This window comes from Cebidichthys violaceus, unplaced genomic scaffold (genome assembly GCF_023349555.1).
Source record: "Cebidichthys violaceus isolate CVI_PGR_0920_01 unplaced genomic scaffold, fCebVio1.0.p SCAF_40, whole genome shotgun sequence".
Taxonomy (NCBI): Eukaryota; Metazoa; Chordata; class Actinopteri; order Perciformes; family Stichaeidae; genus Cebidichthys; species Cebidichthys violaceus.
This window is the reverse complement of record NW_027176595.1, coordinates 1,075,021-1,086,726: the sequence shown is the minus strand read 5'-3', so window position 1 is coordinate 1,086,726 and position 11,706 is coordinate 1,075,021. Positions and strand designations below refer to the sequence as shown.

The 11,706-nt window shown below is 43.7% G+C and overlaps 1 protein-coding gene across 1 annotated transcript in view; it reads right to left on the bottom strand.

Annotated features, from left to right (window-relative positions):
* Nucleotides 1-9,201: 9,201 nt before the first annotated feature.
* Nucleotides 9,202-11,706, bottom strand: part of mybpc2a (myosin binding protein Ca) — a 32,142-nt gene continuing 29,637 nt past the window's right edge. Inside the window, exons 25-27 of the mRNA XM_068727870.1 lie at nt 11,467-11,603; nt 9,878-10,064; nt 9,202-9,598 (exon numbers count right to left, since the gene is read on the bottom strand). Coding sequence (XP_068583971.1) covers nt 9,564-9,598; nt 9,878-10,064; nt 11,467-11,603 — 359 coding nt within the window. The 3' untranslated portion in view covers nt 9,202-9,563. The remainder of the gene's footprint in view (nt 9,599-9,877; nt 10,065-11,466; nt 11,604-11,706) is intronic.

The following is an 11,706-nucleotide window of genomic DNA, read 5'->3' as shown; positions in this document are numbered from 1 at the left end:
CTCCTGACTCGGCCTGGCAGCTACTGTGGTGGTGGACTCCACAAACATCCAGCCAGACGGAGGTTTGATTCTAATGCAGCAGTAGGTCACCTTAGTGCAAATCAAGTGAGACGCCACAGATTTGCCATATTTGAAGAGGAGTGCTTTTATTGCGTTTTTAATATTTTTTTTTTTGAGTGAGACGATACTAAATATTTATATATTATGTACAGCAAAAACGAATGTAACAGACCTGCAATAAATCCTCCCTTCATGAAGGTTGTAATGTTTGGTTGTTGCGAATGCACCAGTGTCTCTGTTATTTAGTCTACCCTCACTCATATAAATAGGGTGGACAAAATAATATGGTAATGATTTATAACCAAACACTATAACTTTTACTGCAGCACTTTAGTATTTGACTCCATTCGTCTTAGCAAGGTGTACCTAATATACTGTCATTATACATAACAGGAAGTTGAGGGAATGTGTGAATGTAATCAAGCAAATATATTTAATTTAAAGAAAGAGAAAAATAAGAAAGATTTAAAAAAAAAAAAAAAGAGTTGGATGTCAGTGCCATGGATGAATTACAGTACAGGCCCAGACTCAGGGGCCCCTCTGACCTTCACCTTCAAAATGTCACTCAAAGAGACAAGTACCAAACAGGAAGATACTCAAAATGACCACAGAACTACACTACAAAGAGATGCAAAACAGCTGCAAAGAGACACAAATAGACTCACTACTATGAAAATGGGCAAAACAAACACGAAGAGAAATAAAATGACAACAACTGCAAAGAGACACAAAATTACTACAAAGAGACAGAAAACAACTAAATAATAATAAAATAATAAATAAATAATAATAAACTATAAAGTCTATGTGTCTTGCCCCTATGTAGGGCAGTGTGGTGGGGGCCCATCGTCTCATAATCTGGCCCTGGTAAAGACTCCTGCGCATCAGCGTGTTGGTCTGCCTATTTTGCCCACAGACAGTGGACCATAGACTTATAGATATTGTGCTGCAGGATTCCCAGTTGAAAGGGATCAAAACCTACACCATTCCTTTCCATTTGGATCTGTGAATGCGCCAATATGCATCTTAAAAGCCGAAGGTGCACCAGTTAGCATGAGAACCAGAATATGTTGTTCTAGTGAAAGGCAATGCTCATAAAGCAGAGACATTTTGCTTGAAATGCTTGAAAAGATGTCTTTCACTTCTTGTCATATTTATTCCAATAACCAACTCTGATGGATCCTCTTCAGATGAGCCAGGGATGTATATTATAGGATGTCCAGCAGCACAACAATTTGAGCAGCTCGAGGTTGCATGTGAAAATGTACTGGAGCTTTACCAAAAGGAGTTTAACAATAGAAGTCACAGCTTGACTGGACTGCATGACTACAGTGAGCTGGATCTGACTTATCATCTAAGAGCTATTTGAAAGTTGTTTATTTTTATTTTTTTGAGGTACATATCAGAGTAGCTCCATTAACACAGGGGGCTTTGGATGTGACAGTGCTGACTGAGACAAGAGATGTGAGGAAAACATTTACACAGGATTGCAACCAACAACGCTTTGTGTGACTTCTGTTGTGTGCCGAAAAGAGAAGAAAAAAAACGTGCCATAACTGTGAAATTTAATCTGTCCTATTTTAGATCCGTCTGTAATAATTGATATCTCACCACAGCTCTGATGCGACAGAAGCCTTTGATTTTATCTGAAAGATCTAATTGTCAGGCTGTGGTCATACAAGTACAGGGAAACTAATAACATCACTCTCAACACGAAACTTGCAGATAAAATGATTTCCATCCTTAATGATAAAGGAGGGAGAGCAGATGTGTGGAGAGCAATCTGTCTGCGTCCCTTTAATGTTGAGCTGCCCTTATTGTCTTCATCGAAGCAAGCCGTGAAACATGTATAGAGCAGTCATCACTATTCTGCTTGAATCGTGACCATCTAAGAGTTGTGCTCAGCTTCTCTTCTTTCTCACCTCCTTCATTTTCACCTACTTTTTTTTTCTGTGCTTGCAATTTTTCCGACCCTGAGATTCCTTAAAATAAAACATTTCCTTTTTTTTTTTTTTTCTTTAGCAAGTAAAGTGAAATTAGCGTAATTGTTTTAATGAAAAGACCTCAAGGCATTTTTTTTTTCCTCCACCCTGTGATAGCAGATGAGTCCCTCTCACCTAAAGCGCAATGCTGTCCCCAAAATCCAAGAGGAAGCAAAAAAAAAAAACACAAACCACGGTAACAGCAGAAAAATATAACAAATAGTGCAAAAAAAAAAAAAGAATTACAAAAAACAATACCCTAAAATAATAATACTATTACTAAACATAATGCAGATGAAAGCACAGCCATATACACATGACTATTCCCCAAAGACCTGCTCAGGATTTGCTCAGTGGGGGGAAAAAAACAATTACAGTGGCATGAAATGAATAAAAGGTATATTCAGTTATCTGAGTCCTTTGAAGATGGGTGAGGACGAGTAAGCAAATCTAATTCAACAGCGAGAGTTTTCTGTTGCAGAGAAGCATGAGGGGGGGAAAAAAACTCCCAAAATGCAGAGATTAGCTGGTACCAGTTTCTTCTTCTCTGGGGAGTCAGGGTTTGAGGGGGGGGGGGGGGGTATGTGGTGGGGGGGTAGACTGATCCGGTCTGTGACACACTGAGGAGGCAAACTTCAACAGTTGCAGGATTCTTGTGAGTTAATGATGAGGAGCCGGCAGAGGTGAGGACATTATGATCAAACACATGCAGAGAGAACAAAATGAACACATTCGGGGGGGGGGGGGGGTTGAGGAAATAACAGAGGCACCCTGACAATATGTGAATATCAAGCAGCTAATAAGGAGGACGACCACCCTTTGCTGCCTTTCAGAACAGCTCCAGTCCTCACTGCGAGGCTTTCATGTGGTTTCCTGGACGGCGTGCGGCGGCATCTCTGAGCTTCTTTCAAGGGGGAAAGTGAGGGACGAGGGACGGGAAAACCCTCTGATACAAGTTCACTGATGTTTCTGGTTGAGGCAACGCTGCTGTTTGCGAGTTTTTGTTCAAAACATGCTGTTTCCCCATAACAAAAGTGTTTATGTGTGATTTATTTTTCTAGGAAAGAACAGACTGAAAGTGTTTTACAAGTGTCCTGCAGTGTTTCGCTCGCTGTCTGGCTTCCAACGTGGGAATCAGGCCTTTATAAGTTTGTACAGTGGGACAAAGTATGAACTACTTCTGGGCCTTTTTTAAAAACATTTTTTTATTGCAATCGGTATACAGCAGTAGTTCCCAACCATCTTCGTCTGATGTACTCACAGCCTTGTCAAACGATCAGTACCCTTCGGTCGACACCAGTCGTCTGCCAAATGTCTTCATTTGAATTGATTTTACACTGGATGTCGCGTAAAACAATTCATTATATTGAATCGGACCTCAAATTAGTTGAGCTCTACCACAATCTCTTAAGAGTAGGTTAACCCCTTGCTGGTTACTGCAGTAGAACCTGGTTGGGGATCACTGGTGTAGAGCATCATTGTTTCACACTCACTCATGTGATCACAGATCGGGTCACTGTTTATATGCTCTGAACCAACCTGTGATCATACATCACGACAGATCGGGTCACATTATATTCACTAAGTTTCACCGTGCAGCTGTGTGTGTGGAGTGTGGAGACATCATGATGGAGCAGTGTTTGTACCCGAGGCTGCATCTGCCATTTGAAATGGCCTCGTAGTCCTTGTCTGTTACATGACCATGCAGATCAATCACTAGACATGTATAATGCCGGTGCATGACCGACCATAGTTGCTACAGATCCACCATCATGTCCCACAGTGGTCCACTTAGATTCTTTTTTTTTTAATATATATTGGTTCTATTGTTAGCCATCTTTCTTTTTCATTCTGGAGTTTTGTGAAGCTCAGCGTAACGCTTCATTGAGCTGTTATTCAGGGGTTAAATGTTTGGTCATTTTTTTGGTAGTTTTGCACCATCTAGCAACCTTTCTTTTAGGTGTCTGTCTTCACCACTTTTTTTGTCTCCATCAGTGCAGTTTGTCAGTGTTTTGCATATGTTTTCAAGATTCTCCAGACCGTTTCCTTTCACACTTTGCAGATGGATTTACATACACAATATGTGGCTCATTTATGTGTGCCAACACATTAAACACCTACACATGCATGTGTATGTGTGTGTGTGTGTGTGTGTGTGTGTGTGTGTGTGTCTGTGTGTCTGTGCACCCACACACGTTGCTAATGAGAACCTTCTGTCGGCTATATTTATTCCCTAAAACGGTATTCTCACCGCTACGCAGCAACCTAAAACTACAAAGGGTTAACTTACTTTAATTCCTGAATCCAGTCCTAACTCTAACATTCTCCTCTGCCCTTTGCTATCATATTAATCAATTCTGGAACAAAATTTCCAATTCAGCAGACATGTTCATTACAGAGGGAGCAATCAATATACTGGATGAGACATTTTTGAGAGCAGCCTGTGAAGAGCGAGGAGCAGTGAGGAACGAGGAGCTCTATCTCAAATCTACCGGTGAGACTTTGCTAAAAATAGTCTGACATCTTCCCGGTGTTTTACTGTGAAGGTTGTGACATGTCACCATTCTCTCTTACTCTTCATGCAGTGTCCAGTTTGGTTCATTCTTGTAAGGTAAGATGACTGAAGATTTCGTCTCCCCATCACTTATTTTTCATTCATCACGTAGGAATCTCTATATGTGCCATTATGGAAAAGAAGGAATTATTACAGTAACCATTCACAAATCAATATGTTGTTAATGTTTTGAGACAGACTTGAACAAATGTGGAGCACCTTCACCCTCAAGTTTAATGGAAATGGTCTAAAAAATATATATTTTTTCAGTATCTGCTGAGACAAAACTAAATAGAAAAACGATGGATTGCTTTCTTCTGGTGAAGGAGTTTTAGTGTGTCGGGGTTTTGTTCATAAACGAACGTGGGATCAGTATGGATGGCATTGTACTGGACTGCCATAACAAAGAGGGAGCTGATACAGAAGTCAAGCTCTCACCTTTGATAACGATCTCTGACCAGTCGACAAAACAAGAGCATCGTGGATACAAGTGGTTAATAAGAGTTGTCTTCCTTTGGGGTCTGGGCTCAGTCGTAGGGACTCAGGTTTCCTTGAGAAAAGATCTCGGTGAAGAACTTCTGCTCTTTGTGACCTGGACCTGGACCATGTTAAGTGTTGGGAAACTGTTTGATATACTTAAAAAAAAAGGAAGTGAAAACTCATTTCCAGGTTTTGGGGCTCACTCCTGTAGAACTCTAGCGTCAAAGTTGAATAAAGCTCAAACAAACGCAAATTGTAAGCATATGTTGACTGCTTGAATTTACTGTAGCCTACTTGAATTTCTTGAATTTGCAAAACAGTTGAAAAAAAGTCTAATTTCTTGTTTAATTTGACAAGAACTTCTGTTTTTGTTGTATACCAAAAAGTCTACGTCAACAGTACATATTGAATCTACAAAAATCTCCACACAAAATTAACGACTTACGACTATATTTACTGTGATTTGGAACTTTGCTGACTTGCAAAACACAGACTTTGTGCCTCTTACTTCCACCTTGACTCTAAACCCTACGACCCAAACCAGCCCTGTACGAAAAAAAAAAAAAAGAGGCCCAGCCCAAATGTCCCCACTTCAGAGGATTCTCCTTCATATAGACATCAGCTCAGTGTAGACAAAGCTGTCAGCCACATGCGGTCATGAAGTTGTCATTATTCTTGTGAAATGTGAGGGCAGCGCTCTCCTTTACACCTCCACACCCCCCCCCAGATACATTGTGCTCATTATATGGGTCGTGAGCTCGGGGAGGGTTTGGGCTCTTTAATCATTGAACACGATGACACGGGGCATAAGTCACACCGGTATTCAATAGAGCATAGCATGGGCAACAGAAGAGGAAGACAAAAAGCCCGTGTGCTTACAGTACGGTGGTCAGGAGGTGGATGGACATTGTGGACGGTCCTATATGATATACGCGTGTTCTCCCGCTCTTTCGTTTAGTTCTTATACAGTAATTACATGGATGAGACTCACCGCAAGGCTCGTTCGCTCCAGTGCTCTTCCTCTCTCTCTCTCTCTCTCTCCAAGTCTGTGATTTCATGTATAATTACTTGCATAATTATAGTTCCCTCAATCCTACTGTTTCAGGAGGTCTGTCTCTGTCTCTCTGGTATCTCTTGTCTTTTCTTTTTCCTTCAACACACATCCGCACACACACACACACACACACACACACACACACACACACACACACAGACATAACAGTGCTCTCACACCCTACCGATACTGCCTCCCTCTTGCCTGGTGGTGAGGCTCGTCTTGTCACTCTCTTTTGTTTCGTCTTCGTCGTCTGAGGCAAGCCTGTTCTAATATTGGAAAGACAGCAAAGCAGATACAGTGTGCAGGAGGAAGCCGACGGTTTACTCCTGGGCTGCCATGCTTTCCTTATGAATTATTCATTCAGACATCACAAATTTAAAGAGCCTTAAGGTGTGTCATAGGGAATGAGGGGAAAACAAAATGCTCTATTTTTTTTGTTGTTGCTTACTACTTAAAGCTTTCTGTGTGAGAAGAGGCGGAGGCAGCAGCATTGTGAACCTGCACCGTCTCATGTTTTTGAAAGTTTCATAAGGCTCGCGGATGATGCCAGTAGATACAATTAGTTTGATTGCTTAGCAACTGAACATCACTTTTTGAGAGCGGGGACAGAGGGTAAACCTCAGGTGGAGTATCGAGGTTACACGCTGGTTTTTCAGAAGAATCTGTTTTTCCCAAAACTTCCACGCAAAAGTAGCATGCGGCGTATCTTCAGCGCCGCTTTCATGTGTCAATCAGCGGAGTAACACACCACACTGTGTCTCAGGTTAACTGACAATGAAATCATATCAACAGCACATCATAATCCACACACACACACTCACACACACACTCACACACACACACGCGCGCTGGCAGAGTCGTTTACTGCTCGACAGGGTTCAAAATGTAAGCTTTGCGCTGCGCTGCAGGTTTACTGTGCAACCTATCGTGGCCTACTTTCAGGTATCTGGAGGATTTTCCCTGCTTCATCTGGGCTTTTATGCCCTCACCCTGTTTCAACTCATCTCTTAACAACGCGCTGCAACGTAAAGGAGGAAATGCAATCTGTTGTGCTCAGAAGTGCTGATTGTTTTAAAGTGAGTGTCGAGAGTCAGGATTAGGCTGGCATGTTGTGGAAGGCGTCAGGTTTGCAGCTTCTGTCAGAGACGCATCGGTAATGTAACAGTCCTTATTAATAACCTGCCACTCACGATTACCCCCGAGACCCTGACGATGGTCATCGTGGTCTTTGTCACTGTGCTCTAACCCCCTCTGCTGGACAGACAGGAGACCAGGACCTTATGCAGTCAGTGGTGGGACAGGCCTGGAGACTAAAGTACCCTCGCATCTCCAGAGGACGGTGATGTGTTTATTCTGCACTGAGCAACTCCATAAACTATTTTTTTTTTTTGCCATGTTGATCTTCCTTCCTCTGTCGGATGGTGGAATTAGGGGTGTGTGTGTGTAGGGGAGGGCGGGGTCACCTGGGACGGTGGTCTGGGTTTGCAGCACATCGGTGAGGCTTTAATTTGGTGTGCGAGGCGAGCCGCGGCGGACTCTCCCAGCAGAGACGGTGCCGTGTTTGTTTTGCGGGTGTGTAAATTAGCGGTAATTCGTTTGCTCAATAATGACGTGGGAGAGCTAATTAGGGCAGTGTTGATGGGTGCATTAATTAGTCTCTAGTGTGTGATGCTAATGAGACCCTGATTCGGAGTGTGTGTTTGTGTTTGCATGTGCATGAGTGTAAGCCATGTATCTGTAGAGGCCTACCACTATAGGTCATGCCATGAAGAATGGAATAAGACAGCATGTGGGAATGGGTGAAGAGTGCCTTTCTCATTTATTTTCAAACTCATGGTGTCCTCGCTCCTCGCTCCTCCGGCTTGTGACCCGGAAATTGTTCTCAGGGCTCCATCTTGAAGGACGGCCCACATCCTAAAATGCATCTCGGGGAGCCAGGTGGAGGAGTTGTAAGCAAGGAAACACCAGTGCAGCCTTCGCGAAATTCTGTTCAGCACCTCATCTATCTATCTATCTATCTAAAGGAAAATAGTAAATCTTCAAGTTGTCCTGATCGCCGTTATGCTCATCTGACAGAGACCATTATGTACAGCGTTATGACGAAACAATGGACAGATGATGCAGCTGTGCCACACTTCACATTTAATTGACCGCTCATTAAAATGATGAAGCTCTGTGGCGACGATGTCTCATTTGATAAATGCACGTTGCCGTCGACTCCTCTCCTCATGTCTCTTCCTTGCCTCCTCCGTTTGCATCTTCCATGGGCTGGACCATTGCTATGTTCACACAACAAGCAAGCCAAAAAAAAGCTACATTGTCTGCGAGTCGGCGTTGAAGTGTCGGTCATTTGCTCTTTGACTTTTTATGTCGTTAAGTAGCACTGGGAGCGACATTGATTTGAGAGCGCATGGAACACGGTGAAATACAAATATTTTATTGTTTGACTTCAATAGAGCAGTGAAACAAGTTGAGACCAGCTTAACTGTCTGTGTCTGGCTTCAGTCTGTTGCTTCATGTCATCGGCTTTGATTGAACAAGACTTGTAGCCTGTTGCTCTTTTGCTTGTAGTGTGAACACAGCATAAGAGGAGAGGAGGAGAGGAGGAGGCAAGAAGGAATCAAGGATATTCAAAACTGTGAAGTGACAAAGGCCCTGTGTCTCTAACTCAACGTGTGTGTGTGTGTGTGTGTGTGTGTGTGTGTGTGTGTGTGTGTGTGTGTAAGCATGAAGGACGCAGCAGGTCTCTATCTATATCTGTGTATAAGAACCCCTTTAATCCTGGTGGCTCCATGATGTCGGCCATGCCTTGCTGAATAGTGATCCCTCCACTCAACCATCATGGAGCCGCTCACACACACACACACACACACACACACACACACACACACACACACACACACACACACACACACACACACACACACAGCGAGCACCAGGAGCTGTGCAGCCGGTCGGCCGGTCACACTGCAGAGGTCTCAGTGCTACAGTGCTGCATCACAATCATAAATTCATCCCACCCTATGAAAACATCCCGGACACACAACAGACAACACAGGGAGCCGTAATGGATGGAAGGCTGTTTTATAAGTGCGTTCAGTGACAGGTCCACTTCACAGATAAGAAGGCTCCATCTGTGTGTGTGTGTGTGTGTGTGTGTGTGTGTGGTCACAGCGGGGTAGTGCTACTACACCGCTCTCAGTCAGGACGTGACGAGGTGGCAGCTTGCTGTAAGAATTTATGGCATATTACTGATGTGGCATTCGTCACAGCAGCGGTGAGAGGCAAGCGTACAGGAAGAGAGGGGGGGGGCGGGGGTGCAAGGGGGGGGGTTGATCTATTCTAATCATATTTATTCATGACTATCCCATTATACATAATCCATTACTATTCCTGTTCGACTGTATCCTCTGCTGTTTCGCGCTGTCGCTCATTTCTTCGCCTCCACTCCTTTCTCTTGTACAGCTGGGGAGAAAAAGAGAAATTTAAATCAGCATGAGAGGCCAGTAGATCATCCTGTTTAAAGAAAGTACAGCACTCAAGAGTCATCGGTGGCTCCGAAACTTTAACTGACAAATACAATAAGGTGATTTATTTTTAGCGCAAAGCGGTTAGAATTTCAACTGAAGTTTCAGAGGAAGAGATCAGTCAAAAGGACTGAGGAGATGGAGATTTGTCACGCTGAGCTCTATTGAAGAGTCACTGCTTTTCAAACTGCTGTTATGGAAGTGAAGATCAGCGTACCTCGAACCTCCAGCTTGCACTCCACCTCGTCTTCCCCGAGGTCGTTGATGGCCCTGCAGGAGTATTTGCCCCCATCAAACGCGCTTGGCTTGCGGATATTCAGAGTCAACACGCCCTGGTTGTTCTGCATCAGGAACTTGGGGTCTTCGCCGATGATCATGTTGTTCTTCATCCAAATGATCTTTGGCTGAAGCACAGCGTGTTGGAGGAGGAGGAGGAGGAGGAGGCACATTTTGGCGGGATAGAGGAGAGGAGAGGAGGAGGGAGCGCACAAAGAGAGCGAGGCATGTTGGGAGGGTAGGAGAGCAGAGGGAGAGAGGTGAAATTAGGTCAACATTTCGCTTGACAAATCTTTGCCGGTCTGAGGGATAAAAAAAAATAAAAGTGTGAAAGATCTTTCTGCTCCACCTTCTGTTCTTGCTTCAGACATAAAAATACATTCCTGCTGCAAAAGGCATCAAAATCCTGTCTGACTGTTCTACGCTGGCTGCTTGACACTCAAGCCTTGTGTGCTCCCTCTAGAAACACAAAGCATGAGATCTACCAGCAGCCAACACAGCTATGGTGGTGGTGCTGCAGCGCTGTGATGTATAGCTTACTCATTTGCGAGTTACAGTAGGGACGTTGCCTATAGTCCACAGATTTCTATGCTAAATGACAGTCAATGGTGATAAAAGAGCAGTTTTTAGCTATGGCTGAACCATTTTCTGCCTAAGTACAATTGGTCTGATGGTGGCGGGAGAATGTTAGGGTTGTCCGAGGAACCTGGCATCCCGGTGCCAGAAACAGAAACGGAAGGAAGTTGTCAAGATGAGGGAGAAAACCAGTATGGCTAATGAAACAGCAGCATGGCGGACTCAGTGGATGAGGTGACATGGTCAGCTAAAGCAGGGGAGGTCATGGACTGTATATAAGAAGAGGATGTAGTCTCAGTGACGTCACCCATTCGTTTGTTGAGCTGCTGTTAAGAAGCTTCAAGTTCGCCATCTCGGCTCTTTGTAACCAAGTGATACGAGAGGGTGGAGCTAAGTACAACCGAACGCTGACTAAGACATTTTCATGCTACAGAAATGTTACAATTTTACAAACAAGACAACTTTCATGACACGAAAACACACAGTGAAAGGGTTAAAGTTAAAGACCAGACGACGGCGTGGAAGCAAGCTGTCAATCACAAGTTAGTCTCGCCCTGAAACATACCTGCTCTAAATGCGTCCATCATTTACTATGTGCACATCATGCTGTATTATCATGCTGTACTGATGTTTACAGTGTTTACTGAGGTAATACATCAAGTAGAAGTAGAGTTATTTACTCATAGACTTCCACACGATCAACCAGAGGAGAAAGAGTGCAAGTTTAAGGAAGTTCAGCATTGGCTTCACTTTTCAGACCGCTAAAGTTCTCTATGAATTTCAGCACTAATTATTAGTGGTAGCTTGAGTTTGTTGCAGAAACAACGCTGAGAGCGAATTAGAAGAGTAGTGTCTGATACGTATACATGCTGCTGAACCTCAGCTTTGATTCATACATCATTTAAACAAATAGTTGCAGTGACACACACTTGTTTATGGTAGAGTAGCAAATACCTTGGGGCAGCCACGGACAGAGCAGCTGATGGCTGCAGAGTAACCTGCAACCACACATCTGTCCACCAGGGGCGCTGTGAACCTGGGGGAATGGCTCACATCCTTCTCTTTGAAAGGTGGACGGTTATTGGACAAACCTGGGCAGGTGGAGGAGAAGTGTAACATGTCTCAATTTCTGTCTTTCTTTGAAATCGCTCACACAGCGAGGTACAGACCGGTGTGAGCTTCAGGTCCATTAAA